This window comes from Stegostoma tigrinum, chromosome 1 (assembly GCF_030684315.1).
Source record: "Stegostoma tigrinum isolate sSteTig4 chromosome 1, sSteTig4.hap1, whole genome shotgun sequence".
Taxonomy (NCBI): Eukaryota; Metazoa; Chordata; class Chondrichthyes; order Orectolobiformes; family Stegostomatidae; genus Stegostoma; species Stegostoma tigrinum.
Genome location: NC_081354.1, coordinates 136,969,243 through 136,983,835, shown reverse-complemented (window position 1 = coordinate 136,983,835; position 14,593 = coordinate 136,969,243). Strand labels below are relative to the sequence as shown.

Sequence of the window (14,593 nt, the reverse complement as noted above, 5' to 3'; positions counted from 1 at the left end):
GGAGCTGTTAAATGTGCTTGGAGGCACGTGAAATATTTAATAAAAATGAGAATGTACGTAATTATTGGATGGAAAAATATATTATTGGGTTGTAGACCATAGTAGTCCCAGAGATCAGTACTGAGAACTCACTTCTTTCTTTGAGATAGTTGGATGAACTGTTTTGTATCTTGGTCCAGACTTGGGGATGGCCAAGAGGAACAGATGGTAGTGGAATGTGTGGGGAGTACACTTCAGTGTTGAGAAATATGAGGTACATGTTGGAAGTGATAGGAAGTAAACCTTAAGCAGTAAGTTGCTTGTAAGAAGTGGAGTTATGAGATGATGTGAGGCCTCGGAGCAGAAGACGTGGTTTTGGGTGGACTTTTTCTTTTGGGCAGTACGTTTGTTCTAATATTATCCAGCAACATAAATATCAACCTTTTATAAATGAATACCGATAGGAAAAGGTACATAGGCAAGTTACATTCTGGGTTTTATACATACATTTATACAAGTGATGAATCAGTTAAATTCATATAAAGTTAATGAGTTGGCCACCAGTTGTGGTAGTGTCATTAGATTTTTTTTGCTACTGTGTATAGTAAACACCTCTATAGACCCAGCAGGCCATTGGGTGTGCTCTCATTAGAGAGAATGTAGAGTTAACCTGAAGGTCACCAAGCCTCTAGCAAGGCTGAGACGTTGGCCCTGTATGGTGACTTCATCTGGCAGGAACTGAAGTCACACTGTTGGTGTCACTTAAACATAAGCACACCAGACTGCAGATTTGGTTTTAAAAACAACTGAAGTTTATAATGCAAAGAAAAATAAATCAAATCAAAACAAAACAAGCTATCTATCTAACACAGTTAAAATATTTCAAATGCCCAGCAAAACAAAATCTCATCTATTCCCCAGTACCATCACTTTACAATTAATCAAAATCCAGAGAATTTTCTCTACTGTATGAAATCTGTACATTGACTTTCTTGCATCTTTTCTGTTCCAGTCCTGTGAGCTGTACAGCTTTTTTCTTTGTCTCTCACAACTGAGATGTTAGACGTTTTCAGCTTTTAATAACCAGTGCTGATTTCTAATCAAATACTCATGATCTGAAAGTTTTACAAACTGAAACCATTACGCTGATGCTATTCTATTTCCTTGACTGCTTTGGACAAACTCCCTTTTTCTGGATGTAACTTCAGTCAGATTTTCTTGAACTGAATTCAAAAGATTTTAACTAGGTTAAAATCATGCACATTGTAACTTCTGAAGCCAATGGTTTAATGTTTTATTTCTCTCTTGTCATAAACCCTATCAAAATAAACAAACTTCCATTAACACTGCTGGAGGCGTTGACAGGCAGTGTTCCAGGCACTACAATTACAATCCCTCGTTATGTCCTTTACCACTGACAGGACAGACTGACCAGAGATGACAATACTGTGGCATACAGGCATGAGGGAGTTTCCCTGAGAGTTCTTAATTTTGACTGCAGACACCATGCAATATCATGGCATCAGATCAGACATCAGCAAGAAAACTGCTAACTATCCTATCCCTCAGCTGATGAGTCAGTTTTCTATTTGAATGTCATTTAGAAGACACAATTTAGGGTAGCAAGGATACAGAATGTACTCAGATTGGAGGAAGCCAATGTCACTCAGCTAATTTGGTGAAAATCGGCACTACAAATCATAGTGGTCAGGTCCTAAAGAACATAGCTGCTAGACTGGGCCTGTGGCAGGGAGCCAACAAGAGGGGGGAAATGGTGCTTGACATTGTTCTCTCAATCTACGTGTCACAGAAGCATCTGTCAATGCTGCTATTTGCTGAGTAACCACTGCACAACCATTATGGGAAATATTTAATTCACACTGAGAACAAACTTTTATGATCATGTGTGGTACCACCACTATCCTGAATGGGACACAGTGTCCCATTTCAAACAGTGAAGTGCTGTGATTGTTGAAAGTCAATCATCTCAGCCATAGGACGCCTCTCTGCACGAATTTCTTAAAGTGGTGTTCTATGCTGAACCATTTTTAGCTGCTTCATCAATGGCCTCCCTCCATCATCTGGTCAATAGTGGGGATGTTCTCTGATTCCACACTGTTCAGCATCATTTGCAACTCCTCGGATTCCAATGCACCAAGACCTGCACAACATTCCAACTTGGGTTGTAATATGCAAGTAACATTCGCATCACAAGTCTTACAGCTTGGAAACAAACACTTCTGTCCACCTAGTCCATGCTGACCATATTACCAAACTGAACTAGTCCCACTTGCCTTCATTTGGCCCAAATCCTTCCAAACCTTTCCTATTCATTTACTTATCCAAATGTCTTTTAAATGCTACAACTGTACCTGCACCCACTACTCCCTCTGCCTGTTCATTCCACACACAAACCATTCTGTGTTTTTAAAAAAAAGTTGACCCTCATATCCTTTTTTAAAATGTCCTCCTCTCACCTTAAAATATGCCCCTGCTTTTAAACTCCGCATCCTTGGGAAAAGACCTTTGCTATTCACCTAATCTATCCCACTCATGATTTTATAAACCTTTGTAAGGTCACCAATCCAGTGGGAAAAGCCCTAGCCTACCCAGCCTCTCCTTATAACTCAAACCCTCCATTCCCAGCAACATCTCGGTAGCTCTTTTCCGAAACGTCTCTAATTTAATAAAATCCTTCATATATCAGGGGAACCAGAACCGTGCACAGTAATCCAGAAAAGGCCTCATCAAAGCCCTCTACAATCTCAACATTAACTCCTAAACTAAAAGGTCTAAGCAATGAAGGCAAATGTGTTAAACACCCTGTCTACCTCTGACGCTGACTCGTTCTACTAAGAAAGAATCACCTCTTGACAAACAATAGTATTGCTTTATTTGAATCTCTCAGTATCACAGTCTTGGGGTTAGAATTGATCTGAAACTGAACTGAATCAGCCATATAAATACTATAGAAACATAGAAAATAGGTGCAAGAGTAGGACCTTCAAGCCTGCAGCACCATTTAATGTGATCGTGGCTGATGATGCAGTTTCAGTATACCACTTCCACTTTCTCTCCATACCTCTTGATCCCTTTAGTCGCAAGGGCCAAGTCCAGCCAACTCTTGAATGTATGTAACAAACTGGCTCCAACAGCTTTCTGTGGTGGAGAATTCTACAGGTATTCTTTGAAGAAATGTTTCCTCACCTCAGCCCTGAATGGCTTACCCTTCGTTCTGGACTCTGCCCCCCCCCCCAAAAAAAAACTCAAAACTCATCTAGGAATGGCTGTTACTCACCATTTCCCTTGTAAACTGCTCTCTGTAAGGATCATGTTGAAAGGAAAAGCTAGCAGCTCCAGATCCTGTGAATTGTTTTTTAAAAATGTGGAAGATTATAGAGCAGTTGTTAGAGGCTTTAAGAAAAAATACAAAACCAACAATCAATTATTTCTGTCAATGGTAAAAGTAATGGTCTGTATTGTTTACAAGCAGTCCTGGTTAATCCTGTGATCAGATGTTTCCAATGGGCTGCATTCAGGAAACTGTGTCCCTACTGTTTGTGATTTCTTTTTTCTGTTCAGTGATGTTAATTTTGGGATCATCCTACTTTGCTCTGTTCCAAACAATATTGTATGTGCTTTATACAGAAAGTTGTCAAAGGAAATTCATAAAGTTTCCACTCATTGCCCTTTGTCAGATGTTATTAACTTGTGACTTTTGAAGTCATTGACTTATTCAGTTTTCTTTCATCATGGTTAGATTAGATTAGATTCCTTACAGTGTGGAAACGGGCCCTTCAGCCCAACAAGTCCATACCGCCTCTTGGAGCATCCCACCCAGACTAAGCCCCCTATAACCCATACACCCCTGAACACTACGGGCAATTTAACATGGCCAATCTGCCTGCACATCTTTGGACTGTGGAAGGAAACTGGAGCACCCGGAGGAAACCCACGCAGACACAGGGAGAATGTGCAAACTCCACAGAGACAGTTGCCCAAGGCTGGAATCGAACCCTGGTCCATGGTGCTGTGAGGCTGCAGTGCTAACCACTGAGCCACCGTGCCGTCCCAATCATATTTATTCTGTAACTTTTTTTGTTGTATTTATTTCTTATTTTGGCTATTTAATATTTCTCCCCTTTTTTGTTTTATTTATGTTTAGCAACTTGGTTGTGTAACCATTTGCTAATTGACTATTTCAGGATTTTGTAGATTTGCTCATGACTATCAATGGCTGTCTTTGAGTTTAATCAACAGACATTCCTGTTTTATTTATGTGAATTCTGTACTATGGATGACCTAATTCAATTAAATTTACCAGTAATATGCTTCCTCTTGTGCTGTTAATTTTCAGTATGTTTCGACAAGGCATGCATGACTTGAAAGTTTGGCCAAATGTGGAAGCAGATGGGTCTGAGCCGACTAAAACAGCAGGCAGAACTAGCAGCAATGTATCTGAAGATCAGATGAGCCGTTTGGCAAAGGTAGGATTATTATTATACAAGCTAGTGCTTTAAGTTTCTCCTCGGAACTTAAATTCATTGGATAGTCATTCTACTGGGTTAAAAACATATTGCAATCTTTGCTTGATTGTTTGACAATCTCAAATTTTCCTGTATCGTTTTTAAATATTATTTGATTAACTTTTTAGAAGTAATTGAAATCAAGAAAAACTGTGCCTATATCAATTATAAATGTCTGACGTGTCCCCACAAACTTTCATTGATGTTGGAGCTCTGGATTTTAACCCTGTGAACTTCAAAAGTGTGACTGTGCTTAGCCCTGCTGCCTCCCAGTGTCAGGGATGTGGGTTCGATTCCAGCCGTGTGGAGTTCGCACGTTCTCCCTGCTTCTGCCAGGTGCTAGTTTCCTATCCAGAGTCCAAAAATGTGCAGGTTAGGTGCATTAGCCATGGTAAATGTGGGGTTTTGGGATAGGGTGTGTCTAGGTGGGACTGTTTAGAGGGTTGGTGCAGACTCGATGGGATGAATGGCCTCTTTCAGCACTGGGGATTCTGCGATTCTAAGTGGAGATGCTGTTGGAGAAAGAAAATGATTGTTGATCAAATCTTCAAATTTACCAGTGCAAAACTAAACTATGTATTATCTAAGCAAGAATGGGTGAAAATATATTACGCTTCGTAAAAGAAAATATTGAAAGCAACAGAAGCTAAATTAAGCTTGGGACCAGTGTTAAGAGAATTTTTGGTTTGCATTTTATCAAGAAAAAAAATTAAAGCTTATTTCATACATAGAATATTTCTTGCAGTTTTGGTCTCCTTTCCTGAGAAAAGGTGCTCTTGCTTTTGAGGGAGGGCAGTGAAGGTTTACCAGGCTGATTCCAAAGATGGCAGGCCTGACATATGAGGAGAGATTGAGGGGTGATCTCATAGACACTTAGAAAATTCTAACAGGGCTAGACAGGGTAAATGCAGGGAGGATGTTCCCAATGGTGGGTATGCCCAGAACCAGGAGTCACAGTCTGAGGATTTGGAGTATATGATTTAGGATGGAGATGAGGAGACTTTTTTTTACCCAAAGAGTGGTGAGTCTATAGGATTTATTACCACAGGAAGCAGATGATGCCAAAACATTGAGTGTACTCAGGAGACGGCTCTATCTCTTGGGGTGAACAGGATCATAGGTTACAGGGAGAAAGCAGGATTAGGCTGATGAGTTGGGCCATCAGCCATGATTGTGATGAATAGTGGAGCAGACTCGAAGGGCCAAACAGCCTCCTCCTGCCCCTCTCTTCTTTGTTTCTATGAACAATACATAGAGCAGACACAATTAGAGGGAGAAAACATTATTTGCAATTTCTTTAAGGTAATTCATGTTTTGACTCACACTGAGGTCTGATCAGTTGCCATTTTTACTTGTTGTAGACTACATTCAGTGAAATAGAACATTGTTTGTTCATCAACTGCAGAACTATAGCTCCGGATTCTTTCTAGCTTAGGGAGTCTGGCGCATAGCAACCTGGAGACCTATTTATCGATTAGTTACGTTGTTGGAAGGGAAGACTTCTTTTGTTGGGATTAGGTGTTCTGTCGCGAGATTTATCAGAAAGAACCTGAGCTCTGTTATAGCTTTTATCTGCAGAAAAATGGCTGGTATTTCCAATATCTTGACCCATGTTTGCCCTCCACATGCCTCTGTGAACTCAATCCATATTATCTTTCTCTTTAGTTTTCTTTGTGTGCTCCCCTTGCAGTTTGCAGTGGCTCTGCTCTTTATAATTTCCTTTCTGAACTTTCAACTCCTCTTTCAAAACAATTTTGGTTCATCATTTTCATTCTTTGTAATCTTGGCATGGCAGATTTTTTTTTGTGTGCTTTTTCATCTGGTTTATATTTTCCCTGAATTCTGAAGTTTTCCGAGTCTGTTTAACTTTTGCCCATGAGGCAGTCCCTCCATACCAGGAACCTTCTCGGAATATCTCCAATGAAATGATATATGTTCCCTTAAATAAGGAGACCAAAACTGCTCACAGAAATAGTACTTCAGACACAGTCTCACCAGATTCTGCCAGACCTGCTGACATCTTCTGATTCCCGTCTGTTCACTCTGGTTAAGACTTACTGGAAAAACTCTAATGAATTAGTTAGATATGATTTCCCTTCCATGAAGCCACGCTGATTTTGATTACTTTATTTTCCAGATATTTTGCTATTTCTTAATAACTGATTCCAATACTTCCGCAGTGATAAATGTTAGATTAACTGGCCTATAATTGCCTGCTTTTTGTCTCCCTCCCTTTTTGAATATGGGCATCACGTTAGCAGTTTTCCAGTCCTCTGGTGGTACCTTGGAATCCAAGGATTTAGAAAATTATAACCAATAGGAGAAGGACAGAAAAATCAGTGACACACACACATTGCAGATGTTGATGAATTGTTTTAATTCAGTACCTTTTAATTCTTTGAGGATATAAGGTTATACGTACAACAGTTCTCAATCTTTCTTTCACTTGTTGAAGATTCTCCCTTCCTGTGCTTCTGAACATGGGTTTTCCTCTTTTTCCTCTCAAAATAAAGATGTGCAGAGGCAAATGGTGTGTGAGAATAGCTACCAGAAGATTTTCTGTTACTTTACCCCGCAGGAAGGAGAGAGAGAGACGTTTAGATGCTTTCTCTTTGCACACTAGATGCTTTGTTCAAACACATGGCCAGGAACTAATCAAGACGTTATGCTGAGCACACGCAACTTGTCCTGGTTGAGAAACTAAACAAAGCGCTGTCTCTGGGCAAAACTGTCTGAACCAAATGGTCACAGAGCAGACACACCTGGCATTCTCCTCCACTGCTTGAAGGAGGCAATGATTGTGGATACAGTTCTCAATGAGTTCCAGTAACTTATTTTTTTAAAACTGCAACACATCTTCCACAGTTTCCTTGCTTAAAGCAGCAGTTGTTTTAGTTCACTAGTCAAACAAGTGGTCTGTTAATTTGTGGATGCCAGAGACACAACTACAACAAATTTGATGAATAATCAGTGGGTTGCCCCTCTCATGTGGGGTCATAATGCAGGCATACTTGTTGGAGGCAAGCTGATTCCCCCTAGGAAGTGAACCTCACTTTGTTTCGTGTTTGCTTGCCTGTGAAGTTACCAGAAGCAGTATTTCTCATGAATCTCAACCATGGGTAGTAAAAGTAGCAGGGATGAGAAATAAAAGAAAGGTCTTCAGAGAGTTGGAGTGAATGTTTCCTGGACTGAAGAAGCAACGGTGAACACCAGCTATAGGTATTTATTGCTGCTTTTTTTGATATCTGCAAGTCAGGATACAGCTTCTGAATTTTCAGAAGGAAGTAAAGGAAGAAAACTTGGCAGTATATTGAACTGAAAGAAAAGTGGTAGACCACAGGAAGATGATGCCTGTGTAATGGGTGGGTCTGTGGTAAATGAAATTTAATGCAACAAGTGTGAAGTGGTACATTTTTGTTTGGACAGACATGACAGAATAAAACAAAAGGACGCAATCCTAAATGGAGTGAAGGAACAAAGAGAGCTTAGAATTTAGTATACGTTAACAAGTTGGTGAACATAGTCAGGCACATTGGGAAAATACTTAGGAAGGAGTATGGAAACCCAAGCTTACAAGCAGAGGCACAGAGAGTATGGGCAAGAAAGTCATGATGAACTGTTTTCAAAGTCTGATTTAGTCTCAACTGGGGTAGTGTGCCCAATTCTGGGCACCGCACTTCGAGTATGTTAAGTGTTGTGAATGAGTGAGTTAAGTTATACATGTTGATGAAATGTGGTAGTTATTCTTATAGAGGAGAATGTAAACAAATTTGGTTTGAGGTGTTCAAAATCTTGAGGCCTAAACTGAGTAGATTGAAACTGTTAACATTGGCATAACTGTTGAAAATGAGAGGACACTGATTTAAGGTGATTGCCAAAAGAATCAATGGTGACGAGGGTGATGTATTTTTATGCAGCAAATGGTTAGGATCTGGAATGCACTGCCTGAGAATGTGGTGGAAGCAGATTCAATTCTATGATATTTGGAAGCAAGCGAGAGAAGTAAACAGGATATTCTGAAAGCCCAACAATAATGGACTTTTCTGTGTGCAATTGTTTGTGAAACTCGCCTTTAGTGCACATATTTTCTGCAGAAGGAAATTGAACTTAGTTGTTTTGAGTAAAACTAAATCTGCTACGTCCTGATGGGGATGATTAGTTAGTTAATTGCATTTTTTTAACATCTCATTACACAGATTTTTGCATTAGATGATTTGGATTTCAAGTGCTGTTTGGTTGCTTGAAATACAAGTTGTTCAGTACGAAATTAAGCATTGATTGTAACGTTACTTCTGAAAGTAACGCACAAATTTAAATAAGAGATAAGGTGAAGAGCTGGATGAACACAGCAGGCCAAGCAGCATCAGAGGAGCAGGAAAGCTGACGTTTTGGGTCTAGACCCTTCTTCATTTCTATCTCCTTTAAAAAAAACTTAACCCTCCCTCTACTGACCCCTTCTCCTGCATCCAATACACCCCCTCCTCCTGGACACACCGCAAGACTTCTAACTTCCCTCGAACTCTTCATCTCCAACCGCCATGGCAACATCAATCGCCTCAACCTCTCCACCCCTCTCACCTACTCCAATCTCTCCCCCACAGACCATGCAGCCCTCCGGTCCAATCCCAACCTCGGAATAAAACCTGCAGATAGGGGAGGCGTAATTGTAGTATGGCGCACTGACCTCTACATTGCCCAGGCCAGGTGCCAACTCTCCAACACCGCCCCCACCGTCTCCTTGATCATGACCCCACCCCCGACCATCAAAACATCATCTCCTAAACCATCCACAACATCGTCACCTCAGGTGACCTCCCATCCACAGCCTCCAACCTCATTGTTGCTCAACCCCGCACTGCCCGTTTCTATCTTCTTTCAAAAAAAAACAGTTCCTACTATCTCTGCACAAATTTAAATGACTTTTGAGTTGTATCTTGTTCATTGTTATAATGGTTATCTTCAATCTCAAATTGTATTAACTACTGAGCAGTTTCATGCACATATGCTGAAATACAATGCCTTCACATAAAATGAAAATTTTTACGGCACAGAAGGAGACCATTTGACCTATTGTGTCTTTACCAGCTCTGCAACGAGCATCTCACTTAGTGCCTTCTTACATAATTGTACAACTTTTCCACTTCACTAAATAATTGATTAGTGATTACAAAGCTCTACTGACTGTTGAGAGGGAGGCCTGAAAGGAAATGAGCAGCTTCCTCATTTAAACAGGTCTGTAATGACAGGACTGTAGTGAGGCAGAAACTGAGCAAGAGACTGAGGTTAATGGAATTGGATGTGAAGGAGTATTTAGGCTCAGAATCTGCTGAAGTTAAATAAACTGGTTTCATCAGTTTTGAAAGAAGTAACACCTAACTGGAAGGGTGATGGCAACCATCCCTGATCTATAGGCTAATTAAGGTGGGGAAGAGAAGGCCCACTTGCACAAAGTATCAAAAGATTGAAGTAGACAAATTATTTCTGAATTTAGAATAGCTATCTCCACTGTGCAACATTAGGATGCGAGTTATGATGCGACTTTATAACTTGCTGTATTTTGTTCTATTTTTGGGCACCATCCTTTGGCAATGGGATATCCTTTCAAAAGATGTTTACTCGAATGACAATAGGCATAAGTAATTTCTAATTATGGGGCAGAAACTTGGAAAGAAGAGTTTCAGGAAAGAGCAGACTGAGCAGGAAAAAAAGGATGGTTTTAGTTTTGGGGAGTTTATCAACAGTTAGAAGGATAATTCTCTTTTTGTTTGGTCATGTTGAAAAGTCCATAATATTATGTTGCCTCCCAGGCGTATATGTTGAGGGAATAATGAAGCAAATTCTGGAGATGGAAGGCAGACAGTCAGACATGTCTTTCATGTGAACACACATTGGAAAGAAGAAATTGAAGGGGATGGATTAACCTGCAAAATTTGAGCACTTGCTGTGCACCCCCACCCTCTCTGCTCCCAGTATTATTCAGGTGGACTCCGTCCCATCAAACCCCTTGTAATGGAACAACGTGAGAAGTGAATGGTGTCTGTTTGTGGTGACTTAGGAAATAAAATTTGGAAAGAAAGTTTTGGCAAATCGACAAGCGATCATCATTTTTTTGGGATTGTCATCAAAGCCCAATTTGTTCACCACCTCCCGGGAGGGCAACTCGCCTGAGCCAATGTGATTCCATTCTGAAGAAGAGTCAGTGGACCCAAAATGTAAACTCTGATTTGCCTCTACCGATACTGCCAGACCTGCTGAGATTTTCCAGCAATTTCTGTTTTTGTTTCCAATATCAACATGCATGATACTGTCTGAAATAGCTTGGTATGGTGTGTTTCCCTGTTTCGGAAAATGGAGGTAAGCATCAAATATTAGTAACAGCAGTTATGCCTGTGACCTCAGCACAGCCACCAACCTTGAAAAGTCTAGATTCATCGGTCCTCTTGCAGTTAGCACATTTAAAAAAAAACGTTCTTCTGTTTAAATTTTGAACTGATGGTTTGGAAAGAACTGTTCTTTGGTGAAACGTTGGTTTTTTTGGCCCAAAACAAGAACACCAAACAGCTGTGTTAACAGCTTGAGATTTTTATGTGTAAATAAGTTCATGGTTTTTAAACATTACAGAAAGTTGCTCATTTTTCACAAAATTTAACTTTTTAACAGAATGTAATTTCTGGTGCAGTTCAGACACTTCTAAATTTGAAAGAGACAGATACTTATATTTTCTACACCCTGCTCTCAATAAATGCTGAGACCCAGCTAGGTATGAATGTCTTCTGGAAGCAGAAATTAATGTAATAAATAAGTGCGTTGTAAGCTTGTATCAGAGATAATGGGAACTGCAGATGCTGGAGAATCCAAGATAACAAAGTGTGGAGCTGGATGAACACAGCAGGCCAAGCAGCATCTCAGGTGAGATGCTGCTTGGCCTGCTGTGTTCATCCAGCCCCACACTTTGTTATCTTGCGTTGTAAGCTTGACTGCTTTTGCTATGTTAAGCAGCAATCTAGTAAGAAGCCCAGCCCAATTTTAAATTAGCCAGTACTTTAGTTACGGAGGTAGGCCTTAATAGAAAGGATTATTACCTGTGCAGGACATGCAGCTGAAGATCTGCATTCTGTATATAAAAAAAAGGGTCTCCACCAGTTATAGAGACATCTCGTGTAAAATGTGCAGAAGGATATTTTCTCACTGTAATGTTTGTCTTGTACCTGGTGGTTATAATTAAAAGTATTGAATAATAAGGGAGGGGCAGGTATTTGTGTTCAAGGATATCCTTATGCCCTTTTTCAGTCTACTTGCCTAACCTTTAAGAATATAATGGCAGATAGCAAAAACTGCAGATGCTGGAGTCAGAGTCAACACAGTATGGAGCTGGAGGGACACAAGAGGCCAGGCAGCATCAGAGGAGCAGGAAAGGTGATTGTTTCTGGTCAGGACCCTTCTTCAGAAATGGGGAGGGGGAGGGGAGCTGGGAAATAAATGGAGAGAGTAGGGTAGAGCTGGGCAAAGTAGGTGGGATGGTGAGTGCAGATAGAGAGTGGTGGAGATTGGTCAGCAGGATGGTTGGGCGGTCAGTGGAAGAGAAGATGGACAGGTTGTGTCAGGTCAATGAGATGGGCATGAGAGGGAGGGTTGGACATGGGATGAGGCTGGGGATGGGGAGATTTTAAAACTGGTTAATTCCATGTTTAGACCATTGGGCTGTCGGCTCCCGAGGTGGAATATGAGGTACTGCTCCTCCAGTTTGCATATGGTGTCGTTGTGAAACTGGAAGAGGCCCAGGATGGACATGTCACCCAGGGAGTGGGAGCAGGAAGTTAAAGTGGTTGGCAGCTGGCAGGTGTTTTTGTTTGTCACGTAGAGACATAGGGGAGGCCATATTGGGAGCAGTGTATACAGTAAACCAAGTTGACGGATGTGCTAGTCAATCCCTGTCTGATGTGGAAGGTTTGTTTAGGGCCGTGAATGGAGGTGAGGAGGGAGCTGTAGGGGCAGTTGTAGCTATTCCTGCTGTTGCTGGGAAAAGTGCCAAGTATGCTGGGTTAGTGGGGAGTGTGGAGCTGATGAGGGTGTCACGGAGAGAGCAGTCACTATGAAAGGCAGATAGGGATGTGGAGAGAAATATCTCTGGTGGTGATGTTGGATTGTAGATGGTGGAAGCTGCAGAGAATGATACGCTGGATGCGGAGGTTGTTGGCGTGATATGTGAGGAAAAGGAGGATGTTAGCTATCGTAATGGTAGGAAAGAGCTAAATATGTTGCCTAAAGCCACTGAGCAATGTTTGCACTGTGCAAGCTATTTAACAGAGTTTAATGCAAGACATGACTAGGTCAGTAAGATAAATTGACTCTGCAGGGAGCAAAATGCAGAGTCCAGATTCCAAAACAAAATCTAATATTATGCACTGAGTCCCCATGTTAGTTGAGATAAGTAATTTGTTTATTGAATTATTATTTATAAATCCTGACACACTTGTCCCAGCAGTTAGTTAAACAGCTACGCATGTGTTTACACTATTGCTGTCTCTTTTCACCTCTTGACTTTGACTCTGCCTCTGCTCCAACACATATGTTACCTCCAGACTTAATTTTCATTCCTGGGCTGGCATTCTGCAGTTTAACCTTCGTAACCATAATGTCATCCAAACCATGCTGTAACTAACTTGCATGAAGTACCATTCACTCATTGCTCTTCTGTTTGTTGACGTATGTTTGCACGAGTTTAAAGTTCTGCTTGTTTTGAATTTGCTGTGTAGTTACTAAGAATTCTGTTGTTCACTGCTAAGTCATTTGCAGTTGATTTACTTACCTTTAGTTTCTGATGTTGAACTATTTTAGATTATTTTATCATCAGTTATATGCCAAGATTATTGCAAAGTTGATTTTGTTTTTTTCTTAAAGCTCACCAAAGCGCATCGTCAAGGTCACATGGTGAAGGTTGATTGGCTGGACCGACTGACTTTTAGAGAGATAGAGATGATAAATGAGGTAACCTGGAATTGTTGGAGCAGTATTTTAGTAATGTATATTAATACTTGCTTTGAAATTTTTATATTCTGTGGATATATTCTGTCTCTTTGGATCTGAATTCCCATGCTTTATTTGATTAACTTGAAATAAAAGCTTTGTAATATCACTTCTGTGAAGACTTTCATTTTGATAAAGGCAAAACATTTGCTAATTCACTTCTTTTGTCTTTGTTGAAGAGTGAAAAAAGAAGCTCTAATTTTATGTATCTTATGGTTGAATTTCCACGTGTTAAATCTGAAGACAAAGAATACAGTATTGTTTATTACGAAAAGGTTTGTTAATATTTTTTGTTACAGCTTGTACATAAATTATTACTGTGTATAAATGCTCATTTTTCTCCTACAATTATTTACATAAGATTGTGGAATAATTGTTCTTTGTCTTTCTTTCTTTAGGTTTGCAAACTTTAAAGTTAATTGGTATGCCAGATAATGTTGGTTTGTTCCAAATGCAAACTCAAAAAAATTGTTTTTCTTTTGTGATGATGACAAAGTTGTTTTTCTTTTGTGACTAGACCTTGGCTTATCACATTTTTAATTCTAATCGGAGGCAGTACCTCTGTTTATTTGAACTTCCTTGATAACCCATGCTAATGTGTCATATTATCAAAATTTGAACTGTGTAAACTACTTATAAATTTTTGGTATGTGAAGCAGCTTGCAATTCAATATTAGAACTTCATTAAAACCTAGTACCTAAAAAGTGGAAATTATTTTTCATCGGTATACTTAAAATCGATGTATAATTTCAGTTAATCAAATTATTGCCTAAGAAATCAACTATGCTTCCTGCTCCAAACTAGTGTATTGTTTCTTTTATGGACACCATTAATGTTCAGATGATATTTAAATATGTTCCATTTTGTCCATTTCTGTTGACACTTGTCAGACTATTTGGCTTTTATCTTTCCAAATGCATTCTTAATTAGGATGGTGATGAATCATCTCCAAATCTAACAAGCTCAGAGATTGTCAAAGTGCCAGACCCTCAGATGTCAATGGTATGTATAACTTCAAAATACATTATTTCTATGAAGATTTGTCTTTTTTTAAACTCAA

The 14,593-nt window shown here is 39.9% G+C and overlaps 1 protein-coding gene across 1 annotated transcript in view; it reads left to right on the top strand.

Moving 5' to 3' along the window:
- Positions 1-14,593, top strand: part of pik3c3 (phosphatidylinositol 3-kinase, catalytic subunit type 3) — a 127,000-nt gene that overhangs the window by 26,952 nt on the left and 85,455 nt on the right. Inside the window, exons 4-7 of the mRNA XM_059648839.1 lie at positions 4,337-4,466; positions 13,407-13,493; positions 13,712-13,807; positions 14,464-14,535. Of these exons, the coding sequence (XP_059504822.1) occupies positions 4,337-4,466; positions 13,407-13,493; positions 13,712-13,807; positions 14,464-14,535 (385 nt within the window). The remainder of the gene's footprint in view (positions 1-4,336; positions 4,467-13,406; positions 13,494-13,711; positions 13,808-14,463; positions 14,536-14,593) is intronic.